Genomic DNA, 25,348 nt, shown 5'->3' on the forward strand with positions numbered 1-25,348 from the left:
GTAGCTTCAAATGGTTATGCATAGCGCTGGTACTTTGGTGGTACTTTAGAGTAGCCTTACATATATTGCAGCTGACGGGTTTATCTGCTTTGGTAAAATATTTCCACACTGTTGACTGTCGAGCATCGGGGCGTACAGTCATGTTTCTCTCTGCCTCTTGTTTTCGCTGCATTTCTGCTGCTTTAGCGCCCAACAGTATCACGTGTGACTTGTCGACAACTACAACTACAACAGCAAATACCCACAGCGCCCCCGGCTGCATATCTGCTGTAGATGCCACTGCTTTATTACTGCACCGTGCTAAAATCACAGATGAACGATTAGTCTACAGCAATGCACAGTGTCGACTAGTGGTTTTAATATTCGAATAGTCGACTATTCTGTGAAACCCCTACCAGCCTTAGATATTCACAGCACAGGTTTTGATTTATAGTTGAGCGTCAGAATTCATCCACTGATGGCACCACCGCATCACTAGATGGATGTGATCTGTAACAGCGTGTTTACATTCATTACATTTACCTAGCGATGCGGAGCCAAGCTGGGCTACACATGTACTTACAGAGCTGAAAAAGAGAATACCGCCATGTTTACACTCTGTAATTCACCGTCACAGAGATCAGTGATTGTGGCGAGCAGAGCGTCTGCACTGGCAGTGTCTTTGCTAGATGTCTGTTACTGAAAAACATCATGTTAGAGTGTGTTTGTGTCTTTTTTTTAACTTTATTTATGTTGTCTTCTCTATCAGCGATCTCCCTCAGCATGAGAAACTTACTGGAGAAAACACAGCAAACTGCAGTTTTTCCTGCGAAGGCCCCCAGAGAATTGGATTTTCAGGCTTTTTCAGCGACATTATTCTCTGCGTAACTCTATCAGTGTCATTAACGTCATCCAAACACATATGCCAACTCTTTCCACTCCCTACTTTTAAATCAGTTACAAGTGTTTACCGGCAAATGCGCGCGCCTGTTCTTTATCTTCTCAGTGGTATCCTGTGTGTTGTCATTGAAGGCCTCGCTGATCTCAAACAGACCCTATGTGCTACTCTCTCTACTGTACTCTCTGGATGGGAGCCACAGATGCAAGCGCTGCTAGAGTCTGGGGCCCCCCGGGCGAGACGCCAGCCGACCCACCAGAACAAAACAATGCAAGGCAGTAATGGCTCCGGGTCCGATGTGGGGGCACTGTCGCCGTGCTGCTGACCCCACATATTTTATGAGGTCTTAGGCGTTCAGTGGGCTGTCATGGCTCATTAGAAGCTTTAGAAATTAACTTGCGCAGCACACTCTCTCAATGATTAATTAACATGGACAGAGAGAAGAACGTGAGTCAGATAGGAATGGCTGGGGCAAAAGTTCACTGATGGGACCACATTCTGAGGAGTTTTATAGAAGTCAATAAATACACTTGGTGACACACACACACACGCACTGTTGATTCGAATGGGTAAGCCCCCCCCCCGCCATCAGCAGCTAAAAGAAAGTCGTATTCTGGGTTTAAGTAGAGAGTTTAGTCCTGTTTCCACCGTGACAAGACTACAACTCTAAGGAAATCACTCATACATGTTTATTTATGTCTTTACTTGCATGTGAAAATTTACTCCACAGTTCCTTTGCGACCACCATCTCCCCTCCCCAAGTTGACAGCCTAATGGGCTACCAGAGGTTATTTATAGATTGTTGGACTGTGCCCCATGGTCGAACACGCTGCATACCAGACACAAAGTGATGAACTGTGGAGAAACCGCCCCTCTGCTCCTCTGAAGGGTGCCGGTAATGTTTGTGTTAACCACGAAACTGCTTCCACCTCAAGAGGAAAAGTAGATGTTTCATTTTCGGTAGACTGTGGCAAAGGTTTAAAGATGGTGAACCTCCAGGATCTGAACTTTTAATGCATTTATTCTGGCTTAAACAGCTTAAAAGTTGCTGATTTATGCTCCTGGAATCCCACAAACTTCCGTCACTCACAATTAAAGAGCAATCTAAGTTGCAGAGTGGTTATTTACTTGATTGATGAGGTGAAAATGATGCATTGCCATAAAAGGTCTTGAGATGTCAAGAGAAATATTCCAGATTGGACTTTCCCTGTTTCGTTTACATCAACCACAGCTTTATTTCTCGTGTGTCTGCTCTTCCCCTCCATCTCAGCTGTGTCCCACACCACTGTCATCCAGTCTGATCTCATGGTAGCTCGTAGGAAGCCATCATTGCTGGTTGGTCAGAGGAAGTTCCCATGGTGATGTGGGTCACTTTAGGCTATAAATAATATGACCGCGCCATGATGGCCGGTCAAAGAGCAGGTGAGGACGCCTGCTCTGAGTAGCAGTGAGAATTTGTCTAGAATTGTTCCCAGGCTCTGTCACAGAGGCAGGACGAGGACACAGTGACTGTTTTTAGCTGTAATCGAATTGAATCTACTGAATGGAAGTAGGTTTGCTTTAGAAAGTGTTATCTAATTGCATCCAGCTGTGAAACAGAAATAAACCTCTAGTTTCAGTTGCTGTAGTTATTGTTGTCAGGGGCTTAAATCAATTTCACTCCAGCAAACTGTCTTCTGACATCTACTTTTATTATATATATTAGAAGTCTTCCTACCTCTAATGAAATACTGCAACAAACACATTGTTCTCATTGTAATACACTGAGGGGTTTTCCTGCTACAGCCTTACTTGGTCTGGTATGACCAGTATGGTGGTTGATGTTAGGTAATGTTAGCAAGTTTAATAGTTATTGTTAACTGACATTATTGCATGAGTCTTCTGACTTTATGATTCTTCTCTGCTTGTGCGTTTTGCTATATTTTAGCATTTGCCTTATCCTGTAGATTGCACTTTAAGATCTGGGATTGAGGACTGAAGGCATATTCACAACACTGAGGAAAAACAGCTTTGTGTGCGCTTCACCCTCTGTGTGCATGTCCACGGCATAACAAGTGTAGCAGGGGTTTGTCGAAAGTTCAAATGAGTTCAGCTTTTACCTGAGCCCTCTGACCATTGTGGGTGCAACCAATCACAGAGCACTGCTTGAACTGAAAGATGGACAAAAATTAAACTTGTGTTTGTGCATTTCCAAAAAACTGTACAATAACAATTTGGCCTCATGTCGAGACACATTTACCATTTATTGCAGCACCACCAGGATTTGCGAGAGGCTTGCTTTGCTGCTGTAATGTAAATACGCCCCATCAGTCTGCAGCTGCTGTGCTAGCTGCTTTGAGCTGAATGTTAACATGCTCACAGTCAAAATGCTAACATGCATTGTCATTCAACCCTGTCTCCTAAAAATGAATAGCAATACGTTTACAAGCAGATAACGTCTTCTGTTAACACGAGGAAATAATGTTAATTTACAAAATTATTATTTCAAAAATATATGAATGCTGAGCGTATCAGTAAAATGTTCACAGACGACATATTTGTCTTATACCAAAACTACCATCTTTCCCTGACCTTAACCAAAGGGCCGTTGTTGTAAATCAATATAATCAGCCAGTGATAAAGTTTCCTACAACTCATGTTTGCTGTTGCAGATTAGTTGTATATAGATTTTTAAATGTAGGAGACAGGGTTGTATAAGTGTGAGCATGTTAGTATGATGTATATTAGCCATTTTGGTTTGTCATGTTACCATTCGAACACATGCTATAGTAGCTTTGCAGGTATTTGATCATACTGGATAAATTAGGAAGTTGATGATGGAACTAGATGAAAATTTATAACCAGAGTTGCAACAGTTCGTCCTGAGAACATCCTGGAAAACATTTCATGTCAGTCCATTCAAAAGAGACATTTCGCTAAAGATAAAAATAATCAACCTGCTAGTGGCGCTAAATGAAAAGCCAGAGGATCACGTTTGCACAAAATTTCATGGCAATCCAATGAATAGATATAAGATTGATAAAGTGTGAACGAGTCTGATCAACTGACCAACCGACCTACTAGAAACTGCGCTCCCTTAAGAGGCTTAAGAACTTGTATCTCAGAGCTTAACCAGATTTGACTCAATAATACATGAGACACAAAGCATTGGTTTGTTTTATATATATGTATATTTCATAAAGACTATTTCTTCTCTGTCTCAAAGGACTGTGTGAATTTTCAGCCTTGTTTAATAGACTGTGTAATGGCCACCCCTCTTCACACACACACACACACACACACACACACACACGCGCGCGCGCGCACTCAACTCAAACCCTCTGACAGTGGGCGTGGAGGTTATTACTTATTATACTTCTTATTCTGCTCATGAATAAGTAAACAGGAGGCCTGAGACACACTCACCCACTTACCAGACACATACTAAGACACATGCACCTGCTCCTTGATGGCCCCTGGTTATGTACACACACACACACACACACACACACATTCACACCCACACCCACACACACACCCACACCCACACACACACACACAGATTCCCAGTCTCCTCCCTTTCATCCCTGCCTTGTCTTTGTCCTGATTGCAGCCCCAGGGGGTAGACAGTTAGGTGAGATGGCACTGCATGTGTAATGTCTCAGCAATCTATTCACACAGCAAAGTAATGGTGCACAATATTGAATATCACACTTTTTGAGACATAGCCACTCTCTACGCGTTGTCATTAAGCAGGGATGTGGGGCATGAATAATCTTACCGAAAGCTTAAGTTCAGTTTCAAAATAAATAATAATGTGTGTGTCTAATTCTTGCAGAGCTCTTACATGTGCCCAGTTTAGAGCTTGCTCCCTACACTGTGGTGTACAGAGCTATTTATTTATTCTTATGTGACCTTTCTCATTGAGGTCAGTGAAAGGTCTGAGGAGCCTCTTCAATAATTAAAGGGGTTTTTATCTCTAATGTGAAGGCTCTCAGTGTCTGCAAACCACTCTCCTCAGAGGTGTTGAGTGATGGCTGTGGAAATGGGAAATGAGAGTTGTTGTTTTGAATGCTGCAGCTGTAAGGCGATACTGCGGCCGCTGGTGTTTTAATCCAATGAATACAGTCTGTATGGTGTGTAAAATTATAAACACTGTGTGTGTGTGTGTGTAATCACGTATTAGGTGTTGTGACATTTTGATGAATAATCCGATAAGAGAGTCATCTGTCTGTGAGTCATGTCTCAGTCTGTCTTCTCTGTTTGCAGATTGATAATCATTTACAGGTCGAGAGGAAAGGAATGGGATATGATACCAGGTGATCAGGCGCAGGAAGTCTTCAGCTTAACAAAGAACATTGATGGTGAGGGTTTTTTTTTCTTCACGACCGTGTATTTGGACTTTTACAACTCTGTTTAAATGATAAAACTGGCAATATTTTGTGTTTTTCTTTTGGTCAATAAATCCAATGAAAAGACAAACCAACATCTGTCTCAACACTTTCCAACTTCCCAAGACTGTCTGTGGCATTCAGACCCAAAACCAACTGACTACCTGAGACAAGACTACATAATTTCCTACTTTACACAAGCAGGAGTAAATAGTTCATTTGTTGTGAACGGCTTTGGTTGTTAGCAAGAACTCACACCACTAGGACTGTGCATATGGGACTGAGTCACAATGAACTACAGCCCCCTGTTCATGGTAATGAAGGAGCGTGTCCTCCGGAGCAACAGTGTGGCTCATTAAAGTGTTTTTGATAGATTTTATTCAGCAGTGGATGTCTGGCTTTGGCTGCAAGACAATACTTGTTAGTATTGATGGTTGGTTTTCATAGGATTTGTTGACATAAGAAAATCTAGAATATTAACAGTTGTTGTTGAATAAAATCTGTTATGGTTGAATCGTGTGTGTGTGAGAAAGAAAAAGCTAGCTTAAATTTTTAAGAGCTTCTCCCCACATCTTAACATTTTTCCCAGCCTTAACCTAAGCTCTCTAAAACTCTTTAACTCGTAACTGTACTCAACTACATGGAAGCAGCTTTTAGTCCTATTAAATGTTGCTGTTTAACCTCAAACATCTGTTCTTGCAGGCCTGTAACCCTGCTCTGTTTTTCCCGGCAGAATATTTGCCATGCTACATGGGAAGGCTCTGAACTCCACCCTGCTCTCGCTCCTCATCCCCATCGTCTTTGTTTCTGCCCATCGTCGCTCCTACCCCAGTTTTTCCCGAAATGACACCGAATTCCAGCACCTGGTGCTCCACCCTGACCCCTCCGTGGGGAAGGTGTACGTGGGGGCCAGGGATCACCTCTTCCAGCTGGACGGACTGGATGGACTGCGACTGGAACAAGAGGAGATGACGGGCCCGGTCAGTGACAGCAAAGACTGCCTTCCCCCGGTCACTGAACTCAACTGTCCCCAGGCAAGGAGAACCAGCAATCACAATAAATTACTGCTGGTGGATCCAAAGGCGTCAGAGTTGATCACCTGCGGGAGCGTCCACCAGGGCACCTGCCAGAAACGCAGCCTGTCATCAATCAGAAAGGTTCTCTTCTCCACCGAGAGGCCCGTGGATACACAGTATGTTGCGGCCAATGATCCGTCAGTGTCGACCGTGGGGCTGGTGGTGGGGCTTCGTGGCGGTAGGACAGTAATGTATGTGGGTAGGGGTTATACCGCCAGCCACCCACCCATCTCTACCCGCCACCTTTCATCAGAACCCATCTTTTCCTACGAGGAGACAGCTAAACTGGCCGTAGCTGGGCGTCTGTCAGAGTACGACCACCATTTTGTGACGTCGTTCACTCGGCGCGCATACGTGTACTTCTTGTTTTACCGCCGTGACATCAAGTCTGCATCGAGGGAGTACCGGACCTATGCTGCCCGAGTGTGCCTGGATGACACCTCCTACTATTCCTATGTGGAAGTTCCTCTTGTCTGCCAATCCTCAAGCTCTCATTCAAGGACGTACAACCTGCTCCAAGCTGCCCAGGTACTTCTTTACTTTTATATGTTCCTCCAAATCATATTAATATATCAGTACTTGGAAATCATGTAGGAAGCACTAACTCAAAATAGTGAAATAATGGAGTTTCTTTTTCATCAGAGCGAATGAATTTCAACTCATGCTTTCACAATAGTTCCTCTGATACCGGCTGTGTTTAACTTTCCCAACTCTTTCCCACGCCTCTGTTGCAACAGGTGGGACAAGGTGCGGGCCGGCAAGGCGAGGATCTGCTGGGAGTCTTCTCCACCCATGTCGGCTCCACAAACAACAGTCCCTTGGATGCCTCGGCCCTGTGCGTTTACCCTCTGGATGAGCTCGACAGGCACATCGACTCAACGCGTGACCTCTGCTACACCCATGATGGGCGGGTGGAGGGAAGAGGGGAAGTGGCCTACATAGAGTACGAGGTCAAGTCCAGCTGTGCCAACTTGCCCCTGGTAAGGACACGGGAAATGTTTTCAACATCCACCTGATGTTGAAGTTCACCTTTTCTTTGATGGAAGAAAAGCAAATATTTGGCAGATTTTCAAACAGTGATTCTTTCAATAACCGTTTCTCTCTGGTTCCCTTAGGTGAATTGCGTGCTACAGTGTTTTCTACTTTGTGAGCATGGATAATTACCTTATAGTACACACATTAGGGCTATACATCATTATGTATTATTTCCTGCTGTCTTCTTGTACCTTACATATATTGACTCAGTGAAAGGCAAAACAAGGGATCACTTCACCGGCAAGATTACGCTGAGAAACAGGAAGAAGTTGTGGCTATATATATATATATATATATATATATATATATAATGGATGTTTGGAAGTCTTGTAATGAGGCCCAGTGCCTTACGGATGCACCAGGAGTAGCTTTGCCCAGCTGCAGCCCTCCAGTGAACCCCCCCCCCCCCCCCCCCCCCCGCTGCCTTGCAGCCGCTCAGGTCCCGTCAGCCCTCAGAACCATTTAATGGGATCGTTAGGGATCAATAAACCAAACTAACCCTGAATCAGCTGTGCCGCTGCTTAATGAGCACTGACAAGGAAGGATTGGAGTTCTTTTGAAACCCACTGACATAAGAGGACAGAGAGTAAGAGAGAGGAAGGAGGCGGGGGGGGGGGGGGGGGGTGAATAGAAACATGGGAATAGACAGACTGTAGCACAGAGAGTAACAGGGAGGAAGACTGAAGAGGAAGAAGATGCTGAAAGAAAAACAGAGGGATGATTGACAGACGAGTGGACAAGAATGATGTATTAGATCACAGTCCCCAAGCTCATGTTTTTTTTTTTTAATAAACAAACTCTTAAGTAGACCAAAACAAGATGTCCCATTCTGCCTCCTCCGTCAGGGCCAATTATCTGGAGCCAGAGCTCAGAGACTTACTGGAAAGCAGGATTTGGAGCGCTTGTTTTGCCAGACCAAAAGAGCAAGTTGGCTTATCTGAATGAGTCTGCTTGAACCTACGGTGCAATCCTCTTATGAAGAATTAAGAGGATTCAGTGACTCTTAAGGCAGTGGTAGGAAGGAATGGAAGACGAATGGAGGGACAAACCGATCTAACGAAACCTTTTCCGTTGTGGCTAAATTCCGTAGAATACCCTGAAGGCGTATCCCTGCGGCTCTGACCACACCCCTAGTCCGATGGCGAGCCGGGCGCCGCTGGAGGCCAAGGCCGTGTGGCACACCTCAGCCGCCCGTCTCACCGCTGTGGCCGTCAGTGTCAGAGACGGACACAGCATCGCCTTCCTGGGAGACTCCAGAGGGACTCTACACAAGGTAGCTCATCACATTGCTGTCATGAATCCTTTTTTTTATTTTTGTGCCAGTTTCTTTACGCCCTTTAGCCTGTTCTGGCATGTGCCAGGCAGGGAGACGCCCTGGACAATTCAACAGCGCATCCCAGGAATAACAAAGATCTGTGTATCATGGGAATATTTATACAATTAGGTAATATCTTATTATGGTAGTTTCCTAATTTCCCAGTCACTGCAACCACACATGTGGTAGGCCTTACTTAATACTGTCATCCATACAGCCCTGCCCTTGAGGCAGTTCCCATCTGCACTTTTTCAGTTCATCTATGAATCATTTCCCAGCAAAGCAAACACACCTCACACCACTTAAACCTTTTTTTATTTTTTTTATTTGTCCAAGTCTATGCTGGTTCCCATATACCTCTGCATTACTATGTGATTACAGCCTGGAAGATTCAAGTCATTCTGACATTCACAGCGTTCCAACACACACAGACTTGCATACCAGCATGATCCCATGCTTAATACATTTGCTTTTTGTTCTGTGGACTGCAGTATGTGATTGTTGGAAACTTGAACTTGATGCATTTTTTGGGAGCTAATAGTTGAGTTCTTTTTTATTTTTTTATTTTGGAAGGATTGGTGGATTGTGTTGCCCAAAATACATTTGTGATTTGGGTCTCACCTTGTTTGTCTGAGGTCTGATTGCAGCTTTTTACAGTAATGTCCAGCTGCCCTGTCACCACCTTTTAGAACAACATCTGCATAGATCTGATAATCACATGTAGCGGTTGAGATAAGAGGTCTGCAGACATAACTCTGCTCTTACGTGAGGTATTCAAGGAGTTGGTTATCGTCTATTAGGTCTGTTTTGCCGTGTGAGTGAAAGCGAGAGAGTGCGACATCAGAGTCAGACACGGTACTTTTAGGTAGCAGATCAAAGCAGCACCCCATGTAGCCATCTCAAGTAAGCTATTGTAACAGGATTATCGTATCACAGCAGGTCAAATTCCACAGTGTCCAGATACAGGACTTTGTGTGTGTGTGGGTGTGTGTGTGTGTTTGGGATGGTCAGTCAAATTGGGGACAAAATGAGTGTCACAAAGTTGATCGCAGCACAGTTTCAGTCCGTGCACAGAAGTGTCCAGTCAAAGGAGTAGTTCAACATTTTCGGAAACGTGCCTCTTCACTTTCTCGCTGAGCAATACCTGAGAAGATTGATACCACATTCTGTTAAATATGAGGCTACAGCGAGGAGACGATTAGCTTAGCTTAGCACAAAGACTGAAAGCAGGGGGAAACAACCAGTCTTGTTCCGTCCAAAGGTTGAAAAAAATAAATAAAAAAAAATCACCTGCCTGCATCCTTAAAGCTCCCTAATTAACATGTTAACTTTACAAGGGGAATAAAATATTCACTGTGCTCCTTGATAATTTAACTCATCGGTCTGGATGGGATCGTAACCATCAGGAAATAGCAGGATATGGTCTGTAATATATATGGACATTCAGCAGGACAAAGCCAAAAGAGAAAGACAAAAGCCTTCCTCCCAAATCACCCCACCTCTCCTAGAGAAATAAATCCAGTCCGAGTGGTGCTTTAATTTACTCTTCAGGGTTTTGTATGTTTTTCTGTCTAGCGGACAGCCTGTCTACTCATTTTTATTCAGAAATAGCAGCATTTCGAAAGGCTCTGGGGTTAGTTTTAACTGTTTAACTGATGGTATTAATTGGTCAAAATTCTTATTGTTGATTAAGGGTTAATCACGAACAACCTGAGAATCTTTGAAAATTACAGTTATTTAAGTACAACATTTACAGTTTGTGTTACTTTCCTTCCCCCACAGCTTAACAACATAATACTGTCTTAGGAAACTTAAAGTGGGAACTTTGAAAGATACTCAGCTTGGTTTGCCTATATCAGAGTGGTGAAGCCTCTTATATAGAAATTGAATGAAAGGATCACTTCAAGGGGAAGGATTATAGTGTTCATAATGGCATTTGGGTGTTGTTTTAAGATAGACTTTTAAAAATACAACATATCCTTTAATACACCATCATATTCTTTGCTAAATACGACATGCAGAGCAACAAACAGCAGAAATGTGTACGTCACCAAGCATTACAGAGCATCTTTCCCAATGCCATTATGTTTTGAGTGTATCCTCTTAATGGGACAACTGATTCTCCATGCTGTTCACAGTGATCAAGTGAGAGCTTTATGGAAAGAAGCATGAAAAACCTCTGCTAATCTCATTAACATTAGGGTAACATGAGAGTTTGAAGGCCTGGGAATCACTTAAGCCAGAGGTGTCTTCCTGTGCTTCATATTAGATTTGACTGTGTGGTAATCACATTCATGGCCACTTCTGCTGCGATCCTGCACAAGCGTGATTTGATTTGCTTTTGATTTGTAAGCTGAAGAAGATATTCCTTTTGTGTTTTTTGACAGCCCTTCATTTCAGTCCTGCAGCACATGCCGCTTTTGTCTAAAAATGCCAGTCTAAAGATACAAATCCTTTGCTAGTGATATTTATTATATGTCACATATACCACAATTTCTGAATCGTCTTCTGTTTTTCAGGTTTATCTTGGCCAGGATGGCACGGTGGAGGTATATGCGAACACAACGATCCATCCTAACTCACCCATTAACAGTGACCTTGTATTGGATCAGAATGGAGCACACATCTACATCATGACCAAAACTAGTGTAAGTCTACAAAGGATGCAACTAAACAGTTTTAGGGAGTTATAGTATCATTTTCTGTGAAATATATAAATAAGCAGAATGTGGAATCCAGCAGTCAATGTTAGCAAGTAAACTTTCACAGGTTTCATGTGTTTTTACGTTAAAACTACTCAACAGATGTATAGACAGCCGTAGCCGTTTTGGTGAGCCTGTCCATCCAGCCCCTCACCCAGATGTCTCCATACACGAGACTGAACATGGCTTGTCATTCATCGTCACACAATGTTGTCTGTCAGAGTTTTTCGGGCTTTGATACTTCCTCAAGCTGCGTCTCTCTCACTGAAAAAGAGGATAAAAGAATAAGAGGCAAAGAGCATAAAAGAAAACAGAGAGGCCAGCTGGCTGTCAAGGTCAAAGGTCACTAACCCCACTGTGATGGGTACAACAGTCAGCAGGAGGTGTAAGGTCAGACATAACAATCGTATTGATCAGAGAAAGTGGCCTCCATTGTCTTGGCACACTCCCTATAGAGTGTCTCTGTGTGGGTAGCTGTAGAAGCTGATAAATGGATTTGGGAAACTGCTGGTCTACACATTTAATGGGTTGTGTCACTTCTAAACCACTGAACATCTTAATTCAAATGTGGACCTGCAGCCTCAAGTTACATTCAACATTCATATTTTTAGGACTAGATAGCGTTGGAACAAAAAGCTGGCATTATAAGCGAGCCTCGCTAATTTTAGCTAACTAGCATGATAGACTGTACTTTAGCTGCAAGAGCACTAAGTTGTAGTTAAGCTAACACCCTGTAAGAGGCAAGATGCAAAAAAGGTAACATAAACAGGTAATATTATGGAATAATGGAGCTTAACACAGGAATTAGTAACCTTTCTGAAAAAATACATGGTTAAAATTGAAGCTGAGACAATCTAACTATAGGTTAGCTATCTATAGTAAAGTATGGCAAAGTTTAATTTGGATGGTTTAGAAGGCTAATGTTACTTTTTCATTCAGCCGCACAATTTGGCCTAATGTAAGTCACACTCATTGATATTAAATTGTCTGTAGCGGTCTGTAGCTATCCGGGTGAGCTAGTTAGCCCTCTGATTATCATCTATTAGTGGTCATTTGATATTATGTCATTTGTTATGTTATTGCAAACAATGAAAGCAACAAAAAAAAAGAGAGCAACACATAAAAGTTCTCAAGTTCTCTCAGCCTACTCAGTCAGTTTGTAAGATAACATTGTGGTTGGCAATCATAGAAATCCAAGACGCTCTTAGGTACGTTAAAGGTCCTTTTATAAGGTCTCAGTGAAGGACTCAGATTTCTTTGAATTGCTTATGACAAGGTTATAGAAACACTGACTGAGTGAGCTGAGCAATCATGTTAAGAATTTAGCAGGTGAGTTTGAAAAATGAAAAATATATTATTGATAATGCAGCAGCCCTTTTACGATTTAATATTTTAAAAACCATTTAACTGAACTTGTGCTTCAGTAGTCTACAACACCAGAAATGTGGAACTAAGAGACAAGTACCACTGGTATCCACCACAGAAATATGCCTCTGAATACTGACCCTCACGTTTCTGTCGTTTCCAGGTAGAGAAGCGTCCAGTGGCAGAATGTGGAGATCACCTGGACTGTCAGTCCTGTCTGTCTGCCAAAGATCCCTATTGTGGCTGGTGTGTCTTGGAGGGAAGGTGTGTCAGTGTGCATGTGTTGTTTAAAAAAAAAAAAGAAAGAAGTGCTCTCATGCGTTCACTCTGCCAATTTCTCTGCCTTACTTCTCTGTGGTTATTTCAGGTGTGGTCAGCGCTGGGAGTGCCAGCGAGGGGCTCTGCAGGGTCAGTGGTTGTGGAGTTTCAACCAGACGCAGCAGTGCCTCAGTATTCAGCACCTCAGCCTCTACAACATCAGCCGCGGGGAGAAAACTGATGTAATGCTGGGGGAGGGAGAGTGGGCAGTACATGCAAAACCTGTTGCCTGATGTCGTAGTTTGTCTAGAATTCATACAGCTTACACATTACACAGTTTTACTCCTACAAAAATATTCAATCCCTTTTAGTGTAGTGGGGGCAGCCTTATTTCCGTTTCCATCTTTTTCTTATTTTTCTTTCTCTGTTTCCCCTCCCACAGATCACAGTGTCAGTAGAGGGCCTCCCCAGTCTACGAAAGAGAGAGTTCTACTCTTGCTTTTTCCAGGACACAGAAACTCCTGCGTCCCTCACTAATACTGGTGTAACATGCTCCACCCCTGATGCCAGCAGTCTTCCCCCCATTGGCCATGGAGATGGTGAGTATCTTTGTACTTGGTCAGCAACTATAGCAAATGGGTCCATTTTCTTCAGTATACACAAATCATACAATAGTTGGGTACAAGAAACACGTTTTTAAATCTGTAACGCAAATCACAAATTGGAAATTTACAAAAAGCAGCGTTGTAATGCTTTTATGGCAGAAAGGTTGGTCAGATTATATATATATATAATATAATGTATAATACTGATTTGTTTGATTGCAGAATTCGTGATGGTGACCCTGTCACTGCGTTTCATAAATGTGACAGTGGCAGAGACAGAATTCACCTTCTACAACTGCAGCTTGGTTCAGGAGCTCTCTGGACGCAGACCGTGAGTACACACACACACACACACACACACACACACACACACACACACACACACACACACACACGCACACACACGCGCACACACACACACACACACACGCACAAACACGCACAAACACATCACGTCACTCAACACTTAGTATCAGATCTACTCTAGCAAAATATATTGTGGGTTTGCAGGTCTGATAAGTTATTTTGAGTTTGTAACATTTGAAGATTAGATTTAGATTATATTTCATTCATAACTACAGCAGTGCATTGTTGTTTTGACAAATTCAGGATTGCCAAATAATAATTTAAAGACTTTACTGCAAGTTAAATTATTCCTTCCCGATACAGAGCAGCCTGTATGAATATCAAGTGGAAAGTAGAAAGATCACAGGAAGTGCAAGTGCAACAACAGCAAAGAGTAGATAGTAGTGGTACTAGAAGTATAGATATAGATTACATTCTTACGGTCACTAATTTTTATCATGATTTGTTTTGTCGTTCCACCTGCACCCCTGCTTTGTGCTTTGCAAAGATGCCAAGGGTGTGTTAGCAGCCGCTGGGGGTGTAACTGGTGCATCCACCAGCATCTCTGCACACACAAACACACCTGCAGCCAAGGAGTCACTATCTACAACCGAAACGTGAGTCCACCTTAAGTGTGAAAAGGAAGGATTTTGATTGGATTTGGACATGTGGATTTCAGGGTTGTATTTGTTGTATATTTAAGATAAACACTGTGTAATGAAACTTAAAAGCATTAGGTTTGTTTGGTTAAGCATCGATCACTCTGCACTGTGCACCGTGGTGTGCGTATTAGTCTGTGCATGTCTGTTTGCTGTGTTTGGTGTAGTGTTTGTTTTTTTCTGTTTGCCTTTTTAATTGTTTTTTTTTTTTTTTTTTATTTTTACCATGAATCTTTTTCTTAATGTCACCCATAAGTTGCTTCTTAATATATTTACATACCTTTTTGTTTTATCCTAATATTGTCTCCTCCCCTGCTTTTTTTCTTGCCCTTTTCCTTTCCTCGCTTGCCTACTTGTGCTACTTCATCATCAAGTTCAAACCGCCAACACCCACCATCCCTCCACCCACCAGAAACCTGACCCCTTTACCCCCCACTGTCCGGGCTGCTACAACAACAACAACAACAACAACAACAACAGCAGCAACAACCACAACCACAACAACAACAACAACAACACAGCCACCACCCACAGAAATACCTACCCCAAGCACAGCAGCTGCCCTTTCAACTGCCACCACAGTGACACCTAACACCACCCCTAATGCTGAATCTACAGCACCCCTTACCCTGCCCACAACTTCCCCCTTTGTCAGGACCCAGGCCACCACCGTCCACACGGATGTCATCACCGTAGACGGGTCCCTTTCTGATGCAGAGAGAACGACAGAGGGAAATGGTGCCACCACGAGAGGTTTTTCAGAGGGTGACGACACGGACACCTTAAATATCACTGATGAAACTCTCCACACTACATTACCCAGCAGTACTAGTGGCCAGGTAGATTCTGACCTTAGATTTTTAGATCTGTCTGGCGAAGCGGTGGGCTCTTCCTCCGACGTAAGCTCGACTACGTCCAGCGAAGAGGCCCTTCTAACTGACCTTTCTATCAGTGACGATAAGGACCCTAAAGAGGCCGACTCGCCTCCGCGGTTGAGTGAGTGGGAGAAGCCAGAGGGAGAGACTGAGGTGGACTCTGTAACAGGTTCATCTGTTGAAGGTGCCAGCGAAAACTCGGTCATCTACACACAATCGCCTAAAACGGTTGATGACCCCAACTCTGACTCCGCAGCAAACTACCAATCAGACTCTTCGACTGACTCTTATTTCCTGGTGAGTGGAGAAGCCGTGTGTGCAGCTAGTTGTAGAAATGTTGGCACGGTCACCGTGAGAAAACTAGATTTGTTTTCTTGTTGAAAAGTCAGGTGAGAGGTTTGATACCACCTCCGTCTTTGTATGTTAAATATGAAGCTACAGTCAAAACGCACAGTATGTAGTTTCTGCCACTAAAGGGTCTCTCAAGAATCAGCTGGGTAGGATTCCTTCAGTGTTGGTCGTTCAGGAGGTTTTTAACTGGTTTCCTCTGGTTTCCTCCTTCCTATAACAGTTAGCCTGGTCAGTGCAGAGGTATCCACCTCCAAAGCTCAATAATTAACCCATTATATACTATTTGGAGGGCCAAGCTATCTTTATTAGCTGTGCTGTCAACAAGACATGACTGACACACAATCAATGTAATTTCAGATGTGAGGATGGAACTGAGAAATTCAAGGCACGGACAGATTTTATTGACTTGTCCACCCTCCCCATATCATTCCTGTTCACCTCATTCAATACTAGCTGCAGATGATAATGTCACACACACCCAGAACATACATCTTGTCCTACTAGCTAAGGGGATAGCTAGCATGCTCTCCCTTTGTTTATGAAGTCGAGTCTCTTCTTGTGTTTTGCTCGTGCGTTTTGTTGTGGCGTGTTTTTGTTGCCTAGTTTTTCACTTTTTTTTTATGTTTCCCATTTTCTTTGCAGTCCTTTGTTTTCATAGAGAAAAATTAAACTTTCTTTACAGAATCCAAATCAAAAATGATTTTAGTTTGATTATATCCTCTACGTTATACGACCAACAGTATGTGGACCGTCTCAATATGTTAAGATCATGATTAAGAACTTGAGTGACCTGCACAGACCTGAACCTCTTCAAACATCTCTGGTATGAACAGGAACATGAACCGGGCTTAATAGCATAACAGTAATACATATTTCTAATTCCATTTTCGCCCATGGTTATTAAATGAGACGTTCACAGAACAGGTGTCCAAATAGTGTTGGCTATTTACGATAGAATGAATCCAGATGTAGGTCTTTAACGTATGGCTGCATTTTCTTTTCCTATTAGTGGACATGTCTTACTATAATGATTAATAATGTATCATCAGGAATGTCCTTGTGTGGAGAGAGTTCAGGATTCCTCTCTCCTCCCTGTCAACGTGGAGAGGAAAATCACGCTGGTGGGACAACATCTGAACCTGTTTCAGGTAACGTAACCATCCCTAGGTTCAACAGCACCTTGCCTCAGTAGAATAAGACTATAGTTAAGTTGAATTCATGTTCATTTTATACGTTGGAGTTAAAGGATGACGAGATTACTATACAAAAATATTTATCTATTTATGGTAAGAGTGCGCTAAGGCTGAGTCCTCATCGCAGCAGCATGGACCATTTGCTGCATGTCGTTCTCTCTCTTTCTCCCCCGTGACTTTTGTGTCTGTCTCTACTATCACTATAAAAAACTACAGAAATGCCAAAAAAAAGAAAAGACCACAGGGATTTCTTTTTATCTAAATATGAATTGCAGCTCTTGCAGTGACAGTGTGGTCTTGAGATAATAAAAATGATCGACTGTATCCCGCCTGAGAAAGGTCAAAATTTGTTAAATTAGTGTGTGTGTGTGCGCGCGTGTGTGTGTGCGTGTGCGTGGTCGTGTTCATCCAGGATGAGAATTTTGACTACGAGTGTGTGCTGGACATTGAGAACCAGCCAGTGGTGGTGGATGCCTCCGTGATACCGGATGCCACACAGCCATCAGTCTTCTTTATCACCTGCCAACCGCACCAGGTCAGAAAATGAATGTATTCAATTAGCTCAATGTGATTTAAGTCTTCAAGACTGGAGGTAACGACAAGGATACACTATGTATTAATTTACAGCTCCCTGTTAATGTTGTGTTTTAACTAAGTGATTGTATGTTCAGTTTTTCATACATGGACATTTTTAAACTTAAAGAAACAAAGCGTTATATAAGTAGCATGTCCAGTATTTCAGCATCATTGTTCTCTGATTTTCAGCAGATAATTTAAATTTCTTTAGATGCTACTCTTTTCTTTGTCGTCCTAACCACTGTGGCTGCTAGTCCCATGTCAACTACCCAGATCCTCTTCCGTTTATGCATCAGTCTTGAAATGTAAAATTCGTGACTCCGACTGTGGCAGTAAATGCACCGTTTTTCATGAGTTGTCGATACATAATTTGAGGCACCATTATGCAACAGCAACACAAGGATATGCTTTCATGAACTGTTGAAGATGGACAGCTGATCGGATTGTCTGTCTCAATCTTATGCACTAAACTCCATCTTTGTGGTAGCATTCATAAAGAATCACTACGAATTAACGGGTCACAACCGGTCCTGTATTAGACCAATGAAGCAGTGGCCGGCTGTACTCACAAAAATCAGTAAACTGTCGTGTCTTGATTCTGTATGTTTGTGTTTGCATGAGTGCGTTTCGTTATCTCTCATAACCGGATCATTTGACACATACATTAAGTGCTACGGCTGTGCATAACATCAGCTCATATACTATGTGACATGCAGTGTTCATGGTGTTTTTACTGTGCACCGCTGTGTTTCAGTATGCCTACTCTGTCCGGATGGAGGAATACCCAGCCATGATCAACGTGAGGAGGAAAAACAACTTCCTCATCGACAGCGCCGACGATCTGTATGGTGGGTGTTTGTCCTCGTGTTTTTTCTGCATGTGAGAGACATCATGTGTTTACATACAGTAGTAATGGGAACATATTTTATATATACGTATTTAACATAAAATCCTCACAGTTTTTCTTTCTCTCCCTTGTTGCAGTGACTCTGTTCAATTGTTCAGTGGGGCGGTCAGACTGCAGCCGGTGTCGCACTGCCGACCCTAAGTATGGCTGTGTTTGGTGTGGGGGGGCTGCCAGCTCTCGTTGCGTGTACCAGGACTCCTGCAACGATGAGATCAAACACACCTGCCCTGCACCTGTCATTCACTTTGTGAGAATTTCTTACCACTTTTTTTTTTTTGCTTTTGAGAGAAATAGTAGATTTAAACATAGTGATTATAGTTCTGTGTGTGTTTTTGTGCTGTAAATAGTCACTGTCTGGACAGCTGTGATGATGTGATGTGAATGTACAGATGGACCAACTCTTACCAGGAACTGCTTTTATTTGAGTTGAGAAAAACTTGCACTTATTCATTTTAAGTAAGTTTGGAAAAAAATACTCTGCGTGGAATGATAACTTCTGATATATTTTTTTTCCTACCAAAAAGGATCATTTCCTGAGTTAGAAATAGTAGAAATGACAGTTATTCCTTCTCCCTCATGGAAAAATCCAGTCTATGAATATGCAAATATTATTAATTTCAAAGGTTTAACTACTAAATACAAGACGTTAATCGTATTTTGTCACAAGACAGCTCCTTCACTGTAAAGTCCATTCTCAGTATATGACACTGGAGGCTTCAAGTTAGCACGATACACTCGTGCAAGTTTGATACCGGACCACGATTGGCTTCCAGAGAAGTTGTGATGTCACAGAATCCTGTTGGTGGGTCAAACTCTTGATTCAAGGCATTAGAGAAACTTTCCCCTTCAGCAGATATATGTATATTACACACACACATACATCGTTCTGCACAGTGAAGCTCAGACATATCAGAACAGACTTATCCATCAACTCCAAACTCTTCATTCCTTTTCATTCAAAATACAGCTCAGGATGAAACCTAATGAAACATCGAACTGGCCACACTTTGTGCCACGCAAGTGAATTTTTACTGTTGACTTTGTTTTCGTTGATTCTCCCTCCAATATCATTTGTTTGTGTTTTATTATTGGGTAGACAGCAGCGAGATGACAGGGAGTGAGGGGAGAGACGTTTTACTACATATACTGTTGGGTTTAAATGTGTAACAATGCATCATATGTCATTAAGTTTATCATTTTTATCAACTTTATCATATGTTTTGTTTGTGAAACTTTAATCTGCAAAGTAAGTAATATCTTTAGCTGTAAAATAAATGCAGTGGAGTAAAACATACAATATTGAAGAGGCAAATAAATGAGGGAATGTTTACACTATATTAGATTCTTATCAATACAGTGACTGCAGCCAAGCATAAACCCAGTTCCATGAATGATATTGACCAAATCCCTACTAAACACCCATCTTCATGGCACAATTATCTGAGGCATTACGTCGGCGTGGTGCTGTGTGACTGTGTCGTGTGTTTGGACTGCGATCTTGTTTAATGCAGTAACTCAAGAACAGCGCAGGATATACATTTCAAACTTTGGGTCCTCTTGTGTTTCAGCTGGACCCAGTATCCGGTCCTGTAGAGGGAGGGACAGTAGTGACTATTTCAGGCTCCAACCTCGGGCAGAGAGCTGAAGACATCCAGAACTCAGTCACAGTCGCCGGGATCCCCTGCAGCGTCATCCACAGCAGATATGAAGTCTCCTCCAGGCAAGGCAGCGCTACACCTGAACATACACTGCTTGTGAAATATTTTCCACCTTTTTTTTAAAACTGTAACAACCTCACGTCTTTATCTTGTAGGATCGTGTGTGAGACTACAAGCAGCGGAGGAGAGAAGAGCGGCCAGGCCTCAGTGAAAGTGAGGGGAGGAGGTCTCGGATTGTCGGCTCAGATCTTCAGCTTCCAGGTAAACACAGCAGTCAGTGTGTTTTACGTACACTCACGAAACTAGGTTACCTTCACATGCACCATAATCACCTGGTTACTGTAAATCTACTTATATGTGCAGAAGGTCAACAATCAGATTTCTCCTCTGACCCCAAACCTTATTTTGGGAGAACATAGTTACATTTTTCAACTGCAGTAGTGATACAAGACACTGTCTCCTGATTTTTATTCATTTAGTTGTCTGATTTAAAGAAACCCTCCAATGAAGATTTGAAATTTCTATATAATACAAGACAAAACATGAGAGAAATAATCAGTCGTGCCATGACTGTGCATTTCTACCTTGGAACTGCAGTGAAACAATGACAGTCTCATAAAAACAGATTCAGAGAGCCAGGGTTTCATACCTCATACAACCTAACCCAACCAATCCTGTCAACTCGTGGGGGCGGGGCAAAAATAAACCCAAAACAGTACAGATAATGAGAGTTAGCATTAGCACAACCACTAACACTGTGTCAGTCACTGCCAGTTACAAGCTAACTAACAACATAAACAAATAAAAGATGCTAACTGTGCTAACTGTTCTGATATGTCTGACTCCTCATCTGAGACTGGGTCTTCTTGATGGTCTTGATGCTCTCTGCTCTTACACCTGTCAGCGTAGCACAAGCAGCAGCGGTGGTAGGTGGCGCCTGATCCAGAAATCTCAATGAGGAAGTAAGCGTAGATCTGCTTCCAGCCCCAGTTTCACTTTTTTTTGGGTCACTTTTTAGGTTGGAAAACCATGTTAAACAAAATATTAATCATAGCAGAGTATTTTTACATAGTTTAAAATATGTCTAGGGAGGGACATTAAAACACAGTTACACATATTTTTTCTTGTTCAAATAGAAATCTATCAGGGGAAATCACGTTTCTCTAAATCCCTACCGCAAATAGGAAAACAGGGTTCCTTGTTTACATGGTGTTAAATCAGGTTACAGCAGAAAGCCAACTTCAACCTGTTACTGAAGTACATGTAGACGCTCTGATTATCTCCAAAAATGACTCAAACACCCTGTCAGCTCGCCCGCCTCGGCCCTGCAGGAGTTTATAACTACACAGGAGCAATTAAACAAGCATTTTGAAAACAAAGACATCTCCAGGGTATTTTTTAAACCCAGTTCACAGGCAGCAGTTGTTTTGATTTCTGGCATGTTTTTCCCCTGAGTTTGCTCCAGTTACGTTCTGTATGTGAGAACACAGTAATCACTCCTGGGTGTGGACCAAAGCAGACGGACCAAGACCTCGCTGAGACGGGGGTCCCCTTGGTATTCTTTAAAAACTTAATCCTGAACCGCCTCATTAGGAGAATGTGATACAAATGTGATTTGTCAGCAGTCGAGTACAACTTCAGGGAAGCACCAAGAATGAATGAATGGTTTTAACAGTCCAGAAATGTAAATGTTTAATGTCCACGTTTGTTCATCCAAGAAATAAAAAAAGTGCTCTCTGCTGATTTCTGACTAATCAAAGAAACGACAGCTCCGATGTGCTTTTGTTAATTAGGTTTCACTTGAGCTTGTGCCGTGTGAAATGTTAAGTGGACCGCTGCAACTCATCTCCTACATTACATTACTGTAAAAGGTCTGTAGGTTTGACAACAGTCTTAATTAATTGGCCCAAGTGACAAGCAGATTAATTGTTTTACTGGCTGCCTGTGAGGCAACCCTCTAGTGTTTCCCAGAATGCCCTGGTGTCTTATTTATCTTGCCAATAAATCACCCTGCTTAGTATCAGATTATTGATTATACTTTTTTTTTTCTCTCTCTCTTTCATCTTTGCATCTCATCCTTTGTTTCTCTTCTTCTTATCCTCGTCTCTTCATTATCAGGATCCCGTACTGAGCAGCATCTTCCCCCAGAGAGGGCCCAAGGCGGGGGGCTCGTCTCTTACCATCAGAGGTCGGAGACTGAGGACTGGACACCCAAGTGAAGTCAGCGTCCTGATTGGAGGAATTCCGTGTATGGTGTAAGTGCCTCTAATTAACCATGAACTTCATTATCATGTAAACAGATGATGCATTCAACTGTTTTATACGATCGTTTGCGGGAGAAAATTTCCTTAAATTGGATAAAAATGTAAAACGTTTTTCACTCAGGCTGAACATCCATGAGGATCAGATCAGCTGTCTGACCAAAGGCAGCAACAGAACTGGAGAACACGGCATCACTGTGCGGTTTGGTGGGGCAGAGCGCCACCTGCAGGGTCTGGTGTATCATTACACCCCCAACCCCAACATCACGACTGCTGCTCCGTCCAAAAGCTTTCTCAGGTGCAGTGGTGGAATGGGGGCACTGTTAATGGTTTTTATATAAGGACTATTTCTTTATTATTTCCACTGAACACTGTTGACATTATGTTCTGTGTGGATTGTCCCGAGTAACGATGACACTGTTTCTGGAAAGATAATTTTCTATATGTTTAAAATAGCTGGACCACTGGACTAAACTAAATTCCACACATATATATCTCAAACTCAATCTAACTATTGGAAAATGCCTGAACACATTTTTATGATATTTTATTCTTTAATTGGCCATTTGAGTGAAACCTGAAACCTTGAGTGGAAAAAGTCCACCTTTGTGAAGCAGAACTTCCAAAGAGAATAATTCAACAACTACATAAGCCTATACCCAAATACACTCACTATTTACTTATTTACTTATTTATTGGCCTTGAATTTATGGTTCACTACTATTTGTCACCTTTTATTTACATCTGTAAGTTCCACACCTGTGCCAATGCAAATGTAAAACTGAAAATTCCCCCTAATTCTACTACAAAGGCATATTGTGATTCTCCAGAGGAGGCCATATTTGGATTTTTACTGCTGAATATAAAACTGTAGCGGCAGCTTTGATGCTGCTGGACTCGCCCTGATCTCGGCCATTTTGTTCCCAGTGACTTTAATGTATAAACCCGGAACCTGTTTGTTGCGCAGAAAAGCATTTGCGGTTAATAAGGCTCCTGTGAGATGACAACGCCACATCAGAAGATTTAAATATTGAATGAAGCGTCCGCTGTTTCAAAATGAGAAATCTCAAAAATATACTGGTATCAATCAACTATGTTTTTTGAAAGCGGCAGTGTGCCATATCAACGCTTAAACTATGACGAACAATAGAAAGAGAGTAGTAACTTAACATGAGACGTTCTGTCACTCCTGTGCAGTGGAGGCAGGCTCATCAGAGTGTCCGGTCAGAACCTGGATGTGGTCCAACAGCCTAAAATGCGGGTCACCCTCAGTCCTCCTGATACTCTCCCTCCCAGGAGGAGAAGGAGCATCAGTAGGAGGAATGAGGAAAGCCTGACCAGAGGACAGGATCGCCAGGGTCCGCTGAGGAGATGGAGGAGGATCGTCCCAGACGCAGACTGTCCTGAGGGGGCGCTCTGTCATGTCAAACAGGTGTGGATATATAATCACACAGAGAGATAAACATATCATCCTATGGCGTGTGTTTTTTATCATTTCATTGTTCCTGTACTCTCCTCCAGTACGAGTCTCGCTGCACGGTGAACAGCTCCTCCCTCATCATGTGTCCGACCCCGGCGGTGGGTCCAGAGGCCAGGAGAGCCGGGGTCAAAGTTCATTTCCTGCTGGACAGCCTCCATTTTGACTTCAGCACTGTGGGGAATGAAGCTTTCAGCTATGAGTCCAACCCGAAGCTCTACTCGCTGAACCAGAATGACCCCAGCAAACCGTACCACCACAAACCCGGCAGCATCATCTCTGTTGAGGTGGGTGTCAATACTCGTTTATACATCTACAGCTGAGACTTTCTTCTCTTTACTCAGTGTGTTAAAGTTACCGACACTTCCCCAAACACGCCCTGAATAGTGCAGATGATCTGATCTAAGATCAGTTGTAAGGGTCCGAGTTTAGAACAACAGATTCTGACTAATCAAACTGATGTGACACTTCTAGTGTAGTTGAAATTCAAAAACACATTGTCCACTCCCAATATTAGACTGATTGTGGGATTGCGAGTGAGTCTCCTGCAGGACCTCATGTTGTTTCTTCCTCTTCTAGGGAGAGAACCTGGATCTAGCCATCTACAAGCACGAGGTGGAGGCTCGGATAGGGGAGGGGGTGTGTTCGGTCAAGACCCTGACCCACAACCACTTGTACTGTGAACCGCCAGCCCAGCAGCCGTCAGTGGCAGCTAGCAAGAAGCAGGATGGCCTGGACAGTCTGCCTGAGTTCACGGTGAGTGAATGTTAGAGAAAATTCAAACTCAGTGCACGTTTGCATTCAGCGTGACCCGACTGCAGAGACCCCCTGGTGAGAATAAACAGATGGAGAATAATGGTTTAGTCAGTAAAGGAACAACAGTGTGTGTTTGCCATACTAAACTGTCTCAACATTGAATTCTAACTGTTTCACACCAACACGTTTCGTCTCTGCGCTCTCCAGGTGAGAATGGGGAACCTGAACTTCTCCTTGGGCCGGGTGCAGTATGACAGTCAGCCCCAGTCCACGTTTCCTCTGGAGGCCCAGGTGGGAGTCGGGGTTGGAGCCTCCATAGTGGCTCTCATTGTGCTCATCATAGTGCTCATATACAGGTAAACACTTACACTTCTCAGTTATTTCACTTTTAATTCCTCTGCCTAACCAGATTGTCCTCAACCGGTTATAATTTTTCTGTGGGTTTTTTACCTGAAAATGGGATTTTCATTCATAAAAAAGTTATTTTTTTATTGACACAGTAGTTTGTAAAACCTAAATGTTGCCTATGCGTTGTTTGGTGTTTGTCAGGAGGAAGAGCAAACAGGCCATGAGGGACTATAAGAAGGTGCAGATTCAGCTGGAGAACCTGGAGACCAGTGTGAGAGACCGCTGTAAGAAGGAGTTCACAGGTACGATCCCAACCTTCTGTTACTAACCTCTAGAAAA

At 42.8% G+C, this 25,348-nt stretch overlaps 1 protein-coding gene across 1 annotated transcript in view; it reads left to right on the forward strand.

The window, feature by feature from the left end:
* The window catches only part of plxnb1a (plexin b1a), a 64,024-nt gene that overhangs the window by 28,435 nt on the left and 10,241 nt on the right, over positions 1-25,348 (forward strand). The window contains exons 2-25 of the mRNA XM_023403700.1: positions 5,126-5,220; positions 5,981-6,851; positions 7,061-7,303; positions 8,449-8,631; positions 11,193-11,321; positions 12,904-13,004; positions 13,108-13,240; positions 13,441-13,597; positions 13,826-13,934; positions 14,457-14,565; positions 14,982-15,779; positions 16,883-16,981; positions 17,439-17,561; positions 18,357-18,450; positions 18,587-18,756; positions 20,078-20,229; positions 20,323-20,428; positions 22,286-22,422; positions 22,553-22,726; positions 23,626-23,860; positions 23,950-24,192; positions 24,485-24,661; positions 24,869-25,017; positions 25,211-25,311. Of these exons, the coding sequence (XP_023259468.1) occupies positions 5,991-6,851; positions 7,061-7,303; positions 8,449-8,631; positions 11,193-11,321; positions 12,904-13,004; positions 13,108-13,240; positions 13,441-13,597; positions 13,826-13,934; positions 14,457-14,565; positions 14,982-15,779; positions 16,883-16,981; positions 17,439-17,561; positions 18,357-18,450; positions 18,587-18,756; positions 20,078-20,229; positions 20,323-20,428; positions 22,286-22,422; positions 22,553-22,726; positions 23,626-23,860; positions 23,950-24,192; positions 24,485-24,661; positions 24,869-25,017; positions 25,211-25,311 (4,783 nt within the window). The 5' untranslated portion in view covers positions 5,126-5,220; positions 5,981-5,990. The remainder of the gene's footprint in view (positions 1-5,125; positions 5,221-5,980; positions 6,852-7,060; positions 7,304-8,448; positions 8,632-11,192; positions 11,322-12,903; positions 13,005-13,107; positions 13,241-13,440; positions 13,598-13,825; positions 13,935-14,456; positions 14,566-14,981; positions 15,780-16,882; positions 16,982-17,438; positions 17,562-18,356; positions 18,451-18,586; positions 18,757-20,077; positions 20,230-20,322; positions 20,429-22,285; positions 22,423-22,552; positions 22,727-23,625; positions 23,861-23,949; positions 24,193-24,484; positions 24,662-24,868; positions 25,018-25,210; positions 25,312-25,348) is intronic.

This window comes from Seriola lalandi, unplaced genomic scaffold, assembly GCF_002814215.2.
Source record: "Seriola lalandi dorsalis isolate HSWRI2012SDOR001 ecotype SW California unplaced genomic scaffold, Sedor1 jcf7180002054178, whole genome shotgun sequence".
Classification (NCBI taxonomy): Eukaryota; Metazoa; Chordata; class Actinopteri; order Carangiformes; family Carangidae; genus Seriola; species Seriola lalandi.